The sequence below is a fragment of the Enoplosus armatus genome, chromosome 18, assembly GCF_043641665.1.
Source record: "Enoplosus armatus isolate fEnoArm2 chromosome 18, fEnoArm2.hap1, whole genome shotgun sequence".
Lineage (NCBI taxonomy): Eukaryota > Metazoa > Chordata > Actinopteri > Centrarchiformes > Enoplosidae > Enoplosus > Enoplosus armatus.
In genome coordinates, this window is record NC_092197.1 from 11,570,528 (window position 1) to 11,588,108 (window position 17,581).

The following is a 17,581-nucleotide window of genomic DNA, read 5'->3' on the forward strand; positions in this document are numbered from 1 at the left end:
TATGTGGTGCGGATTGGTCTTTCATATGTGGACATACAGCATTTATTTGATGGATATGAAGCATGTTTGTCTTGTTGTTGCAGAAGTACACTAAGACAAAGAGAGATAATTATATTTACATTACATTGCTTTACATTTAGAGTGTGATATAGTGTAGAGTGCACACCAGTATTCTTTACTAATTTGCATATGACAGATAAATGTAATTTCCCATCACAATTTTAAAGAAAATCACATTATTTATCAGTATAAATAACAAAGGCAGGTATAGAGTGGACAATAAATAAACATGGCAGCTACATCTCATGGGCTGAATATGAAGTCAGTTTGAAAGCAGTAGCAACGCTCAGACTTTTAAAGGAAAGTTTTCTCCTCTTCAGAAGTGAAACAAAAATGTCCAAGCATGATGACAGGCACACTGTGGTCCATTTATACAGGCAGAGTTTTCCTCCTGTTCCTGCTGAACAGCTGGCTCAACCGTCGCCGGGCCGAGTTTTTCTCAGATGGCTGCATCTGTTGGCTGTGTAGATAAAAAATTCATCAAGCAGAGCTGAGGCAAGCCATTGTAGAAGGCTGAAAATGGTATGTCAGCTGAGGTTCATGAAAACCAGGACAAAATGTTCAAGAGGAGCAGAAGCACAGACTGAAAATGAAAGCCTCTGCATCTACTGTGCATTAGCTCTGGACCAGTGCGTCAGTGTGGCCGGCTGCCATGTTGGAGCAGAACAGCACACATATTTCCCTCAGAGCATCATGCATCATATGAGATTAATAATACTGCCCCCTCAGAGGTTACAGTTATAAGTACAACGTCTCACCCATTTGTATCTCTCACAGCAGACTGCTCACTCCTCAAAGACCCAATCTTTAACCTCCAGTTCTTCTTAGTTTTATTCATCTCCTCTTTTTCAGATCCCTGAAAAGACACAATTAAATATTTGTGGACCAAAATAATAGAAGATTATGACGAAAAATAAAAATAACACATTTCCTATAGAACTCACTATAACACATGAGTACAAATGAAATATTTATGTGTTTATGTGTATTTGAGTGTATTCTACCTGCTTTTCATGGTTTTCCTCCACCTTCTCCAGCACTGTATTTGTACTCAGATGCTGCCCTCTGCAGTCTGCATTCAACTTTTCTGCGCCAAGCATACACACAAGGATATAAGTACACACACTCCATGAAAAAGCTACAGACTGGCAATCCATTTCCATATAAGAATATATTGAATGTACAAAACATGTCACCACAAAAGGTGAGGAAACAGGTGGACTAAGACTCACTTAAATATAGTGCTGCAATAGTTGTGTCTGAGGCTGATCTCTGCCGAAAATGTCTGTGCCGCTGCGGTTCACTGGAGCTGTGCGCTGCACTTTCTGTATTTTCAAGCCTTCGACAAGAAGAGAGATCCTCCTCAGCAGCTTTAGAGTCACTCTGACAGGTGTCGAGAGCCTGAAAGAGAGCCAAGTGAGGGCAAAGACAATGTTGTCAGGGTTTAATTCATATGAACCCTCGGGCTGCAAGAAGACGTCTTGTCATCAGCAGCTTGACAACTGTGACAATTTCATAATTGCCTTGCAAAGATGCAACACATGAATGTTTTTCACCTGTCTCACCTCCGTGTCTTGATGCTCCCGCTGGGCATCCCTCTCCATCTGTAACCCTTGGCTGTGCATCTGTTGTCTGGCAGTTTCCTCTAACATTTGGCACACCTGCTCCAAGTAGCTTAGCCCAGGACTTAGTCCATTCCACTCCTCCTCACTGAGGACCTGCACAGACCATTAAGCATGAAAAGCGTCTCCAGTAGAAATTCAATGTATAATCTACTTGATAGTCCAGGTTTTTCTTCACTGCTGCAAACACACTGCTTGAGGAATCCTGCAAAATGCTGCAGTATAAACAAATCATAGGTGTCATTATCCTGTGGCAGTTTTTAGCCGTGCTAGCTGCGTGGCTCTATGGATGGCAACGTTGGTCAGTCGTTCCACCACTTTCCTCTAGCGCCATCAGCAGGGCGACTTTTGTGGTTTTGAGTTAAATTTCTCAACATCTTTTGGAAGGATTGCCATGAAATTTGGTAACAGGCATTCATTTCTCCCTCAGGGTGAATTGTAATCATTTTGGTGATCCTCTGACTTTTCATCTAGTGCCACGGCAAAACCCGTGCACGACTAATGAGAGTCCCATCAGCTGTACTTTTTGTAGTAGCAAATTCTCAAATTTAGCATTTTGTCAATTGTTAACTAACTTCAGCACTAACTAGAACTGAATAGAACAGAATTAGAGATAATTATGATACCAATATAATACCAAATTATACTGATAATAGATTTTGTATTGGGAGTTTGACATTTGGTTTGATATCAATTTATATATTATACAGTAAATTGTGAACTTTACCATGAACTTTGAAAAGAACAAGGTCAGTCCTCGACTTGTTTAGCCAGAATATCCAGATTTGTCTGATTGACTGATTGCTTCTCATTTACTATTAATGTATGTTGGCATATATATCGCATGAGTTTTTGAACAGGATAATAAAACCGTCATCACATCTAATTACAAAAAGTATGTAATTAAGCAATTATGTCTTCTTGTCATTATATGGCTTTTCAGTGTTGCATTCATCAAAGCCTTTTAACCCTGGTCCTCATTCAAGGAAATAAACACACACGCCCAAGGATTAGAAAAACATTCAATACAGCTGGTACACTTAATCCAGTTGTTTCAGCACTGTGCCATCAGCATGAACTGATTTTCACACTAACTGGTGGCAAATGTGAAGAGGAATGTGTACAATGTTCTTTAAAATTGTTGGTCAAAATCAGATTTCAAGACTCATTTTTTCCGCCATCTGGTTAACAACTTATCAGTCACATTTGGCCCCATCAACTGCTCAACTTCCCGCACATGTCTCTATCCATTCCTCTCATGCCTCTGGGCGTGAAGTCACCTGGGCAGACTGGTTTACGATCCCTCGCACCACAGACGGACTCGTGACGGGTTGCGAGCATGAAAGAGATCCTGTGTGAGTAATGACATGCCTGTCCTACTTTAAATTTGAGAGCAACTTGTGTGTTGCAACCCTTTAACTACGGTAAAAGTAGAGGCTCTGCGACACTTCTGGGACTTTCTTTCAGGCTTTCCTTTTACATTTACAAGCCTGTGCTGTGCAAGACCAAACATGTTACTGTGAAACTCCTGAGACAGGTAATCCTGAAACTAGCCGTAAATAAACACAAGCTGGAAATCACTGTGGAAATGCTTCTGTCTCCTCTGCTTTTCCAAAAAAATCTGAATTTGTAGAAATTTGAACACAGTTTGGTTCGTAGTCAGTATCTCACCTCTGATCTTGTGTGAGCTGGCTTCTTGCCACAACTCATAGACACTGGTCGTCTGCACATTTGCCTCGTAGACACTGATGGGTTGATTGTCCTTAGACCAAAAGTGTCTGACCTTTGACCTCTCACTAACTCTGATGTGTGCCGTTTGGGTAAGAAAGGTGCTCGAGGTCGTCGCCTGAGCACCTCATCCACTGTGAGGGGCTCTGGGTTGTCCTTTTTTGGGTTAGAGTCAGTCCTCTGTAGCATTTGCTCCACTTTGTGGTGTAAGGCTGTGGAGCCCTTCTGAGCTCTGCTGGGACAGAGGTGTGAGGAGGAAGAGGAAGATGAGGAAGGCACAGGAGACTGCGATGTTGAGGCTGGAGTGAGTCCGTCGCCTTCTCTTTCTGGTGTAAATGTGTCCATTTCTGCGTTGTCTGTTGAGGCAGAGCAGGACGAAGCAGGGAAGGACGTGTCAGAGCTGGCTGTCTCCACTCCAGAGTCCACCGATTCTGAGCGCAGGTTTGTCCCCATGACAGAGGAAGGTGTAAGAGAGCCTTCATCATTATTTCCGAGCCATTCTGAGTCCGAACACTGGCCTCCTTCACTCACCCAAGCCTCCATGAGGTTTCCAAAGCTCCTGTATAGATTCATCTCCAAATGTTTCCCCCTCTGTCCCTCACACTTCTGCTTCTGAACTGCAGCAGAGAAATGAACAGCCCACGCAGTCATCAGCTGAGGTGAACTGGCAACGTAGAATTCAAAACATCCCCTCTGATCCACCTCTGTCCTTTCACCACGCCTCTCCCCATCGTCTGACCTGTCACAGCGCGGAGCTGCATGTTGATACCTGCTCCTTCCTGTCACTAAATCCTGGGAAAACGAGTGACTCATCTCCACTGTTATTTGAAATGTTGGATTTATCCTCACACCTGTAAGAAACCCAAGACATAACAAGAACAAGCCATGACGCGGTCACATAGATTTACCCCGGGATACTCTGCATATCTACAGACAGTAGTTAGACTGAAACAACACACTTCAGTTATAGAGGGCATTTCAGAAACAGAGGTGCTGTAAAGGGGAAAACAAAGGAATGCTGATAGGTTAAATCACATCAAAGATAAAAGTCTCAGAACTGCCTTGAGATGGAAACAAAACTCGTGCCTTAACATAACCCATTTATTCATGAGTGTCAGTATGAAGAGCGTAACATAATATGTTCAAATTCCTCAGTGCACATACAGTATTATGGTATGTGTGTGAAAAGGGGAACCGTAAGCTGAAAGAGTGAACGCTGTTTCGTCATTTCAAGAAGATTTCTCTGAGAGAGTGTAGGAATGTGGAGAATGGACACTCCTGTGTGCTGATTTGATCTACATTCCCCGGGTGAACAGTGGCAGCATCTGATCAAACGCACAGGATCATTGACAATCCTGGAAACGCAAAACAAAAAGCAAGTTGTTTTGAGTCACATCGGTGATTTAACTGGTCTTCCATTCCAAAAGTATAGAAACTTCAATTAGTGTTCATTGTCTATTTATGTATCTGTTTGTATGTTAAAGGACACGTTCAGGTGGTTTCAAATCTTGTCTTAATACTTGATACACATCCTTAATCTGGTGAGAGTTTGTAATTGACATGTTTTTAATTACACGCCTCCTTTCAGGTTATTTGGTATAAATAACAATATCCTTGTAATAATTAAGATAAAAGGGGGGACTTTAGGTCATCTCTGTTTATCTATGTTTATTCATATTTGTATTTATTTATAGAATATGAATACAAAAACAACAATTTATTGCCAATTGTTATTTTAAAATAAACAATGTATGTTTTAATAAGTCACTTAAAAATGATTAACAATTATTAAAAATCATTTTTATTTTTACAGTATGTACACTGGTCACTGCAAGCGTCCCTCCTCTACATACCATGCGCGAGAGCTGCAGGACGTCACTAGGGGTCGTAGTTGAGCATTTCTCAAGAATATCCATCTTTCTATTCAAAAAGTCACTGAAGACAACACACACACTCCCTTTTGAACACACTTCATGTTTGCTCTCTAAATAAAAACCTTCCTTAAAGACAATGAGTTTTCGTGTAGAGATAATGTAAATATAGCTCTGCCACACAATACCACAGCTGTACGCGCTGTAAATGTCTCTGACCACCACAGACTGTTCTGTGCAGCCTCACAGCAAACATTAGGTTTTCCTGTCCTCGCAGGAAAACTTTCTTTGCCGTCGTCAGTATAATGACATTGATCTCCTTCAGTGAGTTTGTGTTTGATTGTCTGTAGCAACCAGCAAACACAGCGGAGAGGAAGACGACCTGCTTCAGCCTTCAACAGGATCAAACATGGAGAAATACGCCCCTAAATTTAGCAAAGTGCTGGTGACAGCTGATCCACATTATATACCGGGGTAAGTACGAGCCTCCTGACACGAGACTCGGTAAGAAATAACCTTTTAATATGGAAGATCCTCCTTATTACTGTTAAATCATTAGGAGGAGACAGAAACATGTCAAATATAATGCAATACAGTGTAATAACCCGGTAAGAAAAACATTATAATAATGTTATTTTATCTATTTACTTTATTAAAGTCTGTCAGAGTTAAATCTAGTATGTTTTGGAGCCTTATTTGCTGGTGCTATTGTATGTATATGTACTGTATTATAGAATAAGGTGTTATTTTGTCCACATGAAATATGACCTTAATGTAATTATGTCATACATACTATAAATGTACGTGAAGTATATCTTATTGTTTCCAACTCTGGAGTTTGTGTTTACCCCAGACTCCCTATTGTTTTCAGTTATTCAGGGTATTGTCCACAGCTGAAGTACACCGTGGGGAAGTCTTATGGGCAGCTCACAGCCGAGCTGCTAATCAGTCCTGAGGTGAGACACTCCAACAGTCTGGTCCTCCACTCGGGTCACGTCCCCTCCACAGAGTCTGACTCTGGTCTGACATTAGGAGGCATCCCTGACAGTAACTTGAAGAGGATGATACCAGGATACACAGGCAGGTATCACACATCAACATGGGGGGGTCAACAAAGTAACTGAACACCTCATGGAAAATAATTTCATATTGAGGACAAACACTAGTACGACGTTTGGTAACATTTATATTTACAAGCTGTTGATTATTAATGATGGAAAATAACTAAAAGCCAATATAACTGAAATCTGGCAATAAGCCTTTTAATGTGGGAGTTTTCACGGCACAACAACATGAGACCATGAGAACATGAAAATAATCTGTGTCCAACTGCTAAATTATTAACTACAAACGACCAGTTAAGTGGAACAGCGTTGAAAATCAAGATAACATTCACAAAACAGACATATTTGTAGCAGTGTTTGCACTGTGCTTTCAAAGTGAAAGTCCATTGTTAGTGTTAACGTGGCTTTTTTTTCCTTACACCCACATATTATTGCAGATCAGTTTAAAGGTATCAGTTCACCCAAAGTACAAAAAAGACATATTTCCTTCTAGCAATATCTTGTCATTCAGACTGCTTTGGTTTTGTTAATATCCCGGTTACTCTGGATAATCCACAAACCTCACTGTGAACTGTTTTCATTGGAAATACTTTGTGCCAAAGAAATAGTGAAAGCTCTTCATTCGGTGTTCTGCAGAGTAACAGGGACACTGTTAGTGGAAAGAGATTGTCATTTTTCATCACCGTGAGCATCAGGAACAAAATCTATTCACCTCAATTGTATTCAGGCAGAAATGTCAGAGAGAATAAAACCAAAACTATCTTCATGGCTAAACACCACAAATTCATCTGAACCTTAAATGTTGCTTGTTGCTGTTTTAGGCTTTATTCCAAAAAGTCAGAACTACTTTGCCTGCAGCTACTCTGAAACATGTCGTAAAGCGCTGTCTGAGTTTTACCAGGAAGGGCGTTCGAAGATCCAACGGAAATCAACAGACCTGCCAGCTGTCAACACCAACCAACAGTTTGAAGTAACCTACACACACACGTTCTGGCTCTACCACTCTCTCTCTCACTATTGCCCTCTCTCTCTCACACACACACACACACACACACACACACACACGTGTTGACATGGCACCTCTGAATAGGTTCACTCTTGTTTAATTATCCATGGTGGAACTCTAGTGTCAGTTCACTGTAACGTAATCCTCCCTAAAAAAGACTGAGAGGCTGAACTGGTCAGTGTCCTCACCACAGATTCACTAATTATGTCTCTGAGATTCACATTAATTAATATTTTTAGATAATTATAGAAGTTATCAGCATTATAATCAATTTTCTTAAGGCACAAATTTCCATTAACTTACCTTTGTCATTTTTACTGGAATAGGTTTACTTGTTTAGTGGTATTATATATATATGCAGTTATGTAGAATCAACTTTTTGTTAAGGTTTATAAACAGGTTTGTCAATCATATTTGATCATAGAGATTGTATGATCTCTGGGTCATGCATGTTTTACTGGTTCTCTTTTATCTTTTGGCCCAGAGAGCGAAACCCCCTTTGACAGCAATCTCCAGTAAAGTGATCTCCTACAAGCCCTTGAAGTCCATTACCCCTGCTGGAAAACCATATTTCATGGATGATGATAACCCACACAAGTACTTTATCTCAGGTACAACAAAGACAACATTACAATTTATTAGGCCTTAAACCTGCAATAACCACCTGGCAGCGGAAACAAGCTTTTAAGTTGATATGGCAAATGTGTTAGCGAGCAGTTTCCCATTTACACATCCAGCATATATGGCGTAAAAGTAGCATTCAGTTGGAGACATGTTTCACTCTTCTTGTAGCTCTTGTTCTGGTCTCCACTCACTTCTGAGGGAAACATGAGGCTCTTTGGCTTCTAAATAGAAAGAGAAAAATATCTGGGTCTTTACTTGCCAGGTTAACTTTGTTTGCAATCTGGTGCTGGGCAGGAAGCATATAGTGGGTTTATTAGAGCATTTTTGCTGAAAACAGCTGCTTTCTGTGGCCGATAATGTGACCGTGCACGTCAGACTGTAAAAACCAAAACAATGAACTGCAGCAATGAGTGATATTCCCTGAGAGTTTGCCACTTAGGTTAATATAAACAATACTGATACTGACATTATACTTTTTTTCTCTTGCATACCAAAGAATTGCTAAAATACTTTTTTTAATAGGTTTTACAGGACATGTGCCAAAATCTCGCTTCCTAATTGGCAAAGGTTACCCCATCACTACCAACCACGCCCTGATCCAGTTTGGAAAGCAGCAGCAGAGTGAGTCAATGTCTCAAGACATCCCAAGGGAGAGGGACAGTACTTTAACTCCCCTGCCCAGTATCTATCCGTCAAACAGAGGTGTGGTGCCATCATTCACAGGACACATCCCAGGTCTGTGTCTGTGTCAGCAACATATTTCACACTACAAAGCCTTCTGATCAGCTATTTTATAACAGTTACTGAAATGAATCACCCTGCCAGGGGTTAACATCAAGTTCAAGCATGTCTAACTCTACACCATCCCACAGGATACCAGTTCATGTATGGACATACCTTTGGTCAACTTTCCCAGAATGCACTGGAAAAAAGTGGCATCAAGAGGATCCTTCAGGCAAAGTCATGAAACCATCATACACTTCAATAAAATGATAATTACTGGCAAGATTAAGTTGTGACATGAGTCCAATCTAAGAACGTATCTATGAAAACAGTGCAAACATAATTGGCACATGAATAAACATTTGTACTGCTCACTGTTGGCATGCAGGAAGAAGACAGGTAAATATGTTAAGTCTTTATTGACAGACTTCGATTGTCACTGGGCATTAGAGGAAGCATTCAGAGGTTGAGAAAATGTTGATGGGTGGAATAATTTCACAGACTTCACATTATTTCAATACATTACAAATTCTCTATTAAACAAATGCAGAGAACACATTTTCTGTTCTTCCCTCCTTATTATCTAACCACCAGTCTATCAAAACATACCTGACACACATTTAAATACCTGAAACAGCCACAAGATGGCTTATATTTGTGCAACTGAACAAACTTCACTGGAAGACATACTACTGAACATACCAAAGGATTCCACACGTTTTAAATTTCAGTGCCAGAAAATGACCAAAATCCAACTCTACAGCTATGAAAACATCAACAGGAAGTTAAGAGATGTAGTAAGTACTGAAGCACCTACTGTATGTTTGTTAACTCATGCACCTACTGTAAATCCATGCTGGGAATTTGCTCAAGAAAGCAAGTTACTGGAAATAAAACATCACTGACAGTCCACAAGGCTGGTGGCACTAGTACGAGTGTATTGCTTGCCTTTTTTTCCACCTACAGATGAAAGGTACAGCTATGGAGAGAATGACAGTGACATGTGAGAAATGGATAGTTTTGCACCACAAGAATATCCAACAGTCTACAGCAGGTCTATATTCTCAATTTATGATTGATATTCACCTACAGAAAATACAAAGGAGAGAAACAGGTAACAGAAGTTCCTACTTGCGATTATTCCAGAGTGCAATTGCAAATAGGCCTTCATTCATCAAGCTATTTCCTGGAAAAGAGCTCGGGATGTTCTGTGGAAATGATCCAACCTCTTTTGATCCCGTCCATGAAGCTTTATCTCACAACTAATATGAGCACAAATTACAAAAGTGCACTGATAAAACAACAACAGAGGGACATTTAAAGATCAGGAGCCGGTTGCACCAGCTGTTCGAAAGTTCAAACTAAGCCCAGTTATAGCGTAGACTAACTGTTTACTACGAGGAGATTTACGCATCACTAAATTAAAACAGGTTGCACCACACAAACTATGGTTCTTACATAGTGATTAGTTGTCACTGCATATTTACACCCAGTAACTTCCAGGTACTTCCAACCATCGTCCAACTGTAGCATTAGCTAACCAAACCAACTGACAAAACTAACGTTAGTTTACGAACATATGACCTGTTTGGATTGAAAAGTAGGAGATAATATAAAATATGGTCGACATATCTGACCTGGCAGTTAATCAAAATACTGTTAAATAATGGCGTACAAAAATAACAGAATATAGTTGCCTCAAATTACAAAACAATATGCCGACGTCAAAAAATGACTAAATAGCCGCTGTTAGCATAATCTGATATTTCCCCACTCATTCTAAACAATGTAAATACTACTAACTCTAAACATTTCTGTATGCATATATAAATAAAGTAATACCAACATTTACAAAGGATTAGCAGTTAGATTTTATATTTAGATTGGACCCCAAAAAAAATATTTTTGGCAGTTATGCCAGCAACTTCCTGTTTAGATAGTTGGTTGCTTTTGATTGGACTACAGATGTTTCCTTACACATTACTAATGTTTTTAGGAATTAAGGCATTCGCATTCTTTAAGTTTTAATGGTGCAACTTGATTTATTTTGAAACTAGCTGATAGTTAAGAAATTAGAAAGGACACAGAAATTTAGTCATGGATTTACGAATAGCTGGTGCAACACAAAGCTTGACGAATACAGGCCATTGCCAAAACGGTTAATCCTGTTTATTATGTGCTTTCTGATCAGTTCAGCAGTGTGATCGAGCACTGTGTATGTATCATCATGCAGTTAAGACTTTATGTTATAACAGTAAGGGTTTAGAGGGTTTAGTTTTTCAGGAGTCACTGTCAGTCTGAGGTCCTCCTAGCTTCATTGACCTGATGGATTGAGCCAACAGTCGAAGCTGCAATCTGTCCAAATGCAGCCACTGTGATGGCCGCCTGTACCTATGAAAGCAACGATAAAGACATATTGGCTATGAGTAGAGAGTTACAGTGTCAATCTTCCATCAATCTAGAATCAACCCAAGATTAAGGAAATACAGTTGTGTGAAAATCAAATTGCTCACTGCTGGTTCTTACCTTCTGGTCTGTGCTCCAATGCTACTCTGAGAAACTGCCTCTGTCCTGGTGGGAGTATCAGCTGCTCCAAACAGTTTGGCCCAGCGCAGCCCACCCTGACATGGACTCTCAGCCTGGACACAAGGGGACGCAATTGGGGTCTCATTGTCTTTCTCTCCCCTCCTCTCCTCTTGCCTGCTGTCCATACTTATTTGAGACCAAGTATCTGCATTATTCTGGCTACAGTCCTCCCCTTCAACCACACCATCCATAAGGTCGGGCTCTTTCTGCCACCACTCTGGAATAGCAGCTAACAATGGACTCCTGCTGGCCTGCATCCCTTCGCAATCCTGCTTGACGCAATTCTGAGGACTGAGAGACTCTTGGTGACCTGAAATATTAGTTTGCCGACCGCTGTGGCTGCTGTCCACCTTTTTGTCAGCTTGCAGTAGTGGCCACCTGGTCACTAGGAGGGCTGAGCATGGTGGAGGTGGAGAAACACCCTCCTCCTCCGAGCACAGCTGTCTGTTGCGTAACAGTCGGGGCTCCAGGAGCAAGTTGAGGTCAAAGGGCAACACAGAGAGCGGCTGCAGCAGAAGTAGGAGCTCCTGAAACAAGGGCTGACACTGACCCAGAGACATGGACAGGAACCCCCAAGAGTGGTAGTATGTTGTCACCACATCTGTGGAGACAGTAATAGATCCAGTGAAGTTTTAACAATTATTCAACAAGAGTCTGCAGACACGCTGGCGGCTCTGTGAGGCTGTGGATAAATGCTAACATGGTCACCATAACAATGTTAAAATGCTGATTCTGAAAGTTCATTCTTGACCTTGGAAATAATAATCTGACAACAAATTTTTTTCTCAAGGTCCAATTTTTCCAGACCTTTCAACCACATCTCACAGTTTTCCTTAGCAGCTCACCTGACCTGCCGTGGGTGACACCTGAGGTAAGATTCCTTAGTCAAACTAACATGCTGGTGTTAAGCAGGTTATGTTTACTGTGTTCATCATCTCAGTGTAGCATGTTTGAATGCTAAAATTTGCTAATTAGCACTAAACACAAAGGCATTGGACAAATCTAATTTTTGACCTGACAACGACGCTAAATGAAAAGAAAGCAGATCACCAAAGTTATTCAAATGAATTTGGTAGGGAACAGGACACTCACCTTTTTGACTCTGAAGGTGATTGAGCCAAAACTCCAAAGCTCTCAAGCTGAAAGAGAGCAAATAACCAACAAAAGATAAATGCTTACATGTGCTGTAATTTCATTAGCATTTGTTAGCATCATTAATATGATCAAATGTAGTTTTGGTACTTACTTAAGCAGGCCCATGATGAAGGCTCTCAGTCTCATGCAGTGGCTGGTGAGCTGGGGACATTGCCGGATTTTGGAGACCAGGCTCTGAATGACCCTGGAGGATGGATCTGTATCGGAGGTGGACAGAGACCAAAAAGAGTTCATCAAAGAGCCCGCAACAAACTGTGTACCACAACCAATGCTGCTCCACCAGTACATCAAGCCAAAAATCATCTACTGTTTTACTGCTTGGCAAACTGTTGCAGAAGTACATTCATGACACTTCATTTGAAACGTGATCACTAATTATTTACCGATCCTAGTAGAGACTTCCACCACACTCCAGGAGTGGTTGCGACGCTGCCCGATGATGAGATCCAGTTTGTGATCTCTCAGACCGTCCTCTAAAATATTCTGGATCGTTGGACACAAATGTTCCAGGACCAGACCGGCAATTGTGGGACTGCAAGAGCTGCTACCCAGACGCATCTGTGGCCGAAGAAAAAAGTATTTAATTCAGTATTATTCCTGCTGACACAGCAGTTATTTGACTCCAGTCCAAGAATGTAAGTGATATCAGTCTGGCACTTTTCCATTGGGACACATCTTCCAAGCCGCTCAGCTCTGCCAATTCATACCTTTTCCTCAGGGTCTCTGCTGCTGCCAAAATGAGCCATGATCAAATCCACCGCCCTGCTCACAGACCGCAGCAAACCTAGAGACATTGGACGAGGAAAGAGGTTGTGATTAATACATTGGTTGAGCATACAAAACAGTGATAAATGAATATACACAGTACATGTTACATTGCAAATCCCCATCTTACATCATTTCTGTATACACAGAAATTGTATAAATTGTTGATTACTGAAAGTCATATTTTCATCAAAGAAGCATAAAAATGTGTAAGTGTGGTGGGAGGATTCTAACTAACCTGTTTCCAGTAAAAATCTACTTGTATCTTGAAGCTTTTTCAATCTTGTTTGGAGACACTGACACTCATTTCTAGACAATTCTTTAAACATGGTGATTTGTATTGGAAACAGGTTGAAATTATGTTACTGCACTGCAAGATTTTTCACTTGTTTTAAGAAAGCTAGACTCAATGATAAACAAGAATGACTCAATAAGATTTTCGCCTCACTAACTGGGTCAATGCATAGAAATATGAGAGAACGCTTTCAGGGTTTATTATCATACTGCAGGAATGCAAATGTGAATGAGAACTGCAGATGAAAGAGTTTTCCATTTTAGCAGCCATCCTCATTGACTTGCTTTCCCCCTTGCCTTTCTTTCTTCATCTCTAGCCTCTGCAAATGTCACAGTAAATTCTTTATGCATGTTGATGCTGCCTGCAGTGCTGCACCACACTGACTGTTCACCGCTGCTGAAAATGTCTCCATCATTGATTAACCATCGCAAAAGGTTTGCATTTATATAATTGGATTTGCAGCAAGTGGCCCATATGGTAGCACTAAAACAAAATGATTGGGTGTATTATAAATCATTAGCACTGTTTTTACTGCATCATTCTCCCTCTCGTCCTCTCTTGGAGCTTGCAGTCGCACACACATAGGCTACAGAGCAGAAGGCTCGGCCAATCCCGTGCAGGGAGAGTTAAAAATAGGTCATGTTTGAGAGGAAGCCCCTTCAGGGTATTGAAGGCACTGCTGCAGCACAGAGAGTTTTTATTGCTGCTCTCAACAGCTCATCACTGGGTAGACAATCCAATCAAGGAGGAATCCAGTCATTACTGCCACTGGGTCACTTTTTACTCCATTCAGATTTCAAGCTATTGCATATATCGTATTTAAAATAATGCTTTATTAAAACTGATATAGTATATCAGTCATCCACTGGTCTCACCTCTCCTCTGAAGATGGCTGATAGACATGGACTCATAAGATGTATCGGGTGAGAGGCAGAACTCTGTGGGCGGCCTGTCACTCAGGATCAGAGATTCACTGTGTTGACTCTGACTCTGCTTCCCACTGAGCCCAGCAGAGTCCTGGATATGCTGTGGGTGCAGCCCAGAAGCAGCCAAGGATAGCAGAGAACTCAAAGAGGAGAGAGGAGCTACTGAGGAGAGGGCAGCTGTAAAACTACCGTGAAAAAAGCCAGAGTCAGCCGCAGGTGCAGCCCGGTGCTGAGGGAACTTCTTTTCTGGTTGTAAGGCTGTGGGAGGAGACAGGGACACCTGCAGGTTTGGGTGATGGGTGTCAGTGGTTAGGGGTAAAGTGGGTGGTGTATGAGAGAATATTGAATCATAGGAGGTGTGGGTCTGGGACTGATTCAGACTTTTGGGCTCGGTGTTGGCATGGCTCTGCTCAGGGGTGAGATTAATAAGGTCTTGGTAGGTGGGGATTTTAACAAGATTGGACTGATGTGGCTCTGGGATCAGATTTAAAAAAGTGTTAGCCTGAGTTTTGCCTGAGTATGGGCTTGTTTTATCTTGTACCTGAACCAGTCTGGGCTGCGGGCTGGTGTGAGTTGGATCAGGGCTGCTTTTAGATGTACATGGACTAGGGGGTCCTTGGCTTCTGCTGGACATGCTCCATGTGTGTCTGCGGCTGAAGCACTCTGGACTTGGCGTGCAGGTGGAGCAGGTATCAGAGCTTGACGGAGCCTCCAGGAAGATGGGGTAGTGGCTGCCCATTGGTGAAAGCTGAAGATTAGAAAAGCCTTGACTCCTCTTGCCCTTGAACTTGAAGCCTGTTTGGGAGCTACCGGACTTGCTGCTCTTCTGATTCATGTACTGCTCCAGAAGACAGCCCAAGTGCTGGGCCTGGGGTTTGCCTGCAGGGACCAGAACAAAGGGCTGGATGGGCAGCGAGGTTGGTCTCTGGGCCTTACTGTAGCGCACCACAGCATTTTCCAATGAACATGCTCCTGAGATGGAGGTAGAGGATAAGAAAAATAGTTGGAACAGATGTTAGATTAATTTCAAACTTCTGGTATTGTATCTTATTGTATCTTTGTATTTTTGTATTCATTGCCTTACCCTTCTCAGCAGCATCAGTATCACAGTGCTCCTGGTCCAGAATCACAGATGGCTGTATGGATGCAGCGCTTGTGCCTTGGCATCTACTGCTTTGTGGGCTACACTGGCTGGGGCACAGTGAACAGGGTGTGTGGGAGAAGTCTTGGATGCTGTCTGCATGTTTCTTCCTGGAGAGGGCTTTCTCAGTGGAGGTGGTGGCAACCTGGTAATCATAGGTCTGAAACTCAGAGCTGCACTGTGCAGAGGAGAACCTCTTTTCCTTTTGTTGATCCTCTTTCTCCTGATGGTGATACAGAAAAGATAGAACTGCTTCGGTTTACACAACCAAATCACATATCCATTTATAATGGAGCTTATGCTGTAAGTTGTAACTGACTAACTTCATTGGACAGTGACAACCTTATTTTATAAATACATTTTCCCGGTACAAAAAAGGCAATGTTTAGCATAGCCTGTATCATCTAATTCAGTACTAAGTTTTATTCCAACATTACCTTCTTGCCTTCTTTGTGTTGTCCTTCTTTCTTATGATCAACAAAGAGGTGCTCAGAGGGAGGGAAAGGACTACTTCTGCTCTGACCCTCGGGGCAGCTGGTGAGGCTGGACCAGGCAGGGCTGGGCGACTGGGAGGAGAGGTCACAAGTCACAAGCTTGTAGTACTTCTGGTTGGTCCCAATGGCCAATGTGGCCTGGCTTTGGAGACAGGCAGTTAAGTCTGATACCTCCAGTGAGGACAGACCCGGGGGTAGTGGCTCCAGGGAGTAGAGGTTGCAGTTAGAGTCGAGGCCCTGAGGCGACCAGCAGGAAGCAGAGGGTGTCATGTCAACCTCCTCTTTTGGGGGAGAGTAAACTGTCATGTCATCATGTTGGAGGTCCTCGGCTGGCGTCTTGGGAACAGGTTGGAGGTTGAGGAACACGGATCCCTCCAGTGACTGAGAGGGGTGAACTGCAGGACTGCTGAGGTCATGAGGCGTGGCAGGGTTGTTGCTCCTGTTATAGATAGTGCAGAAGTTAACCAAGACGCCATCAGAACTGTTACAGGAAGAGTCGCTGACGTTTTCTGTGTGGCTGTTGGAGAACAGCTCTGGGGAACATTTGTGTTGGCTGTTGATGCAGCAGGGCATGTTATCCCTCAGTCTGTCTGAGTCCTGCTCTCCATAAGCCATCACCGTGATGCCAGATCTGCTCACATGAAAGCACTGGCATTCACTTTGCACTGAGTCTGGCTGGTTGGGCTGGTTAGAGAGCCACTCTTGATCACTCTCAGTCCCCAAAATGGTCCCTTCATTGCCCCATTCACTCTCCATGTCCCCGTGGGACATTGTATAATTTCTGGCACCATTACTTAGAGGCCAGTTAGAATTTCCATGCAACACAAAAGATGAGTCCTCGTGATATCTGTGTAGATTACCTCCATCACTATCTTCATCTTCCTCCTCCTCATCTAGCTCTGTGTTGGGAAGAAATGAGTTGTGTGACCGTAGAACGGCTCTAGCTCCGGAGGTTTCCTTCTTCAGATGGGAACTCGTCTCCTCTGGTGACGAGGTGGAGTCGTACCTCCCGCTGCTGTCACTGCCCCCCTCCTCCTCCGCTCGGTCCTCATTGAGACTACTATAGCTGCTGGAAAAATATCTTCTTCCCCCGGTGAAGGCATGTTCTCGGTTCAGCGAGTCTTGTTCCGGGAGGGACACGGCTCGGGTCAGACCCACTGAGCACAGCCGGCCGGGCCTCTTGGCCGAGCTGCACAGGGCCTGGACAGGAAGTTGCCAAGTGGGAAGCTGAACCACGGGGAAGTGGCACGCTATCATGGTGTCCCCTGAGAGACTGGATGCTCCAATCATAATGCTGGATGAGGCTGGACCATGAAAACTGTCTCCATGTTCCTACAATGAAATCCTGAAAAAATAGAACAGAAAAATAATTACTCCTAAGTGATGAATCAGCTGATGGTATGAGTGGTGAAGAAACGTATTCAAAATTATACAAGAGTACAATGGTAGATTATATATGTGAATATACAAAACACATGAAACAATCAATTGCTACCACTGCTACTGTGTATTCAGACCAAA

At 42.4% G+C, this 17,581-nt stretch overlaps 3 protein-coding genes across 4 annotated transcripts; 1 reads left to right on the forward strand and 2 right to left on the reverse strand.

The window, feature by feature from the left end:
* Positions 1 to 13: 13 nt before the first annotated feature.
* On the reverse strand, positions 14 to 4,069 carry LOC139301161 (uncharacterized). 2 transcript variants are annotated; one of them, XM_070924475.1, is made up of 6 exons: positions 3,354 to 4,069; positions 1,626 to 1,778; positions 1,293 to 1,461; positions 1,065 to 1,147; positions 819 to 916; positions 14 to 520 (listed from the first exon to the last, which is right to left on the reverse strand). In XM_070924475.1, the coding sequence occupies exons 1-6, from the start codon at positions 4,059 to 4,061 to the stop codon at positions 430 to 432; spliced, it is 1,302 nt and encodes a 433-aa protein (XP_070780576.1). In that variant the 5' UTR covers positions 4,062 to 4,069; the 3' UTR covers positions 14 to 429. The 2 variants fall into 2 exon arrangements, with proteins under 2 accessions (XP_070780576.1, XP_070780575.1); XM_070924474.1 differs by having other exon boundaries at positions 1,617 to 1,778.
* A 1,621-nt stretch (positions 4,070 to 5,690) lies between these two features.
* On the forward strand, positions 5,691 to 9,628 carry cimip2b (ciliary microtubule inner protein 2B). The gene is made up of 6 exons (XM_070924476.1): positions 5,691 to 5,755; positions 6,153 to 6,361; positions 7,167 to 7,315; positions 7,836 to 7,962; positions 8,498 to 8,710; positions 8,848 to 9,628. The coding sequence occupies exons 1-6, from the start codon at positions 5,691 to 5,693 to the stop codon at positions 8,940 to 8,942; spliced, it is 858 nt and encodes a 285-aa protein (XP_070780577.1). The 3' UTR covers positions 8,943 to 9,628.
* Positions 9,629 to 10,977: 1,349 nt separating this feature from the next.
* On the reverse strand, positions 10,978 to 17,350 carry LOC139301740 (AP-4 complex accessory subunit RUSC2). Its single transcript, XM_070925206.1, has 9 exons — positions 16,004 to 17,350; positions 15,510 to 15,789; positions 14,375 to 15,397; positions 13,147 to 13,223; positions 12,823 to 12,997; positions 12,531 to 12,636; positions 12,377 to 12,423; positions 11,225 to 11,885; positions 10,978 to 11,089 (listed from the first exon to the last, which is right to left on the reverse strand). The coding sequence occupies exons 1-9, from the start codon at positions 17,348 to 17,350 to the stop codon at positions 10,978 to 10,980; spliced, it is 3,828 nt and encodes a 1,275-aa protein (XP_070781307.1).
* Positions 17,351 to 17,581: the final 231 nt, after the last annotated feature.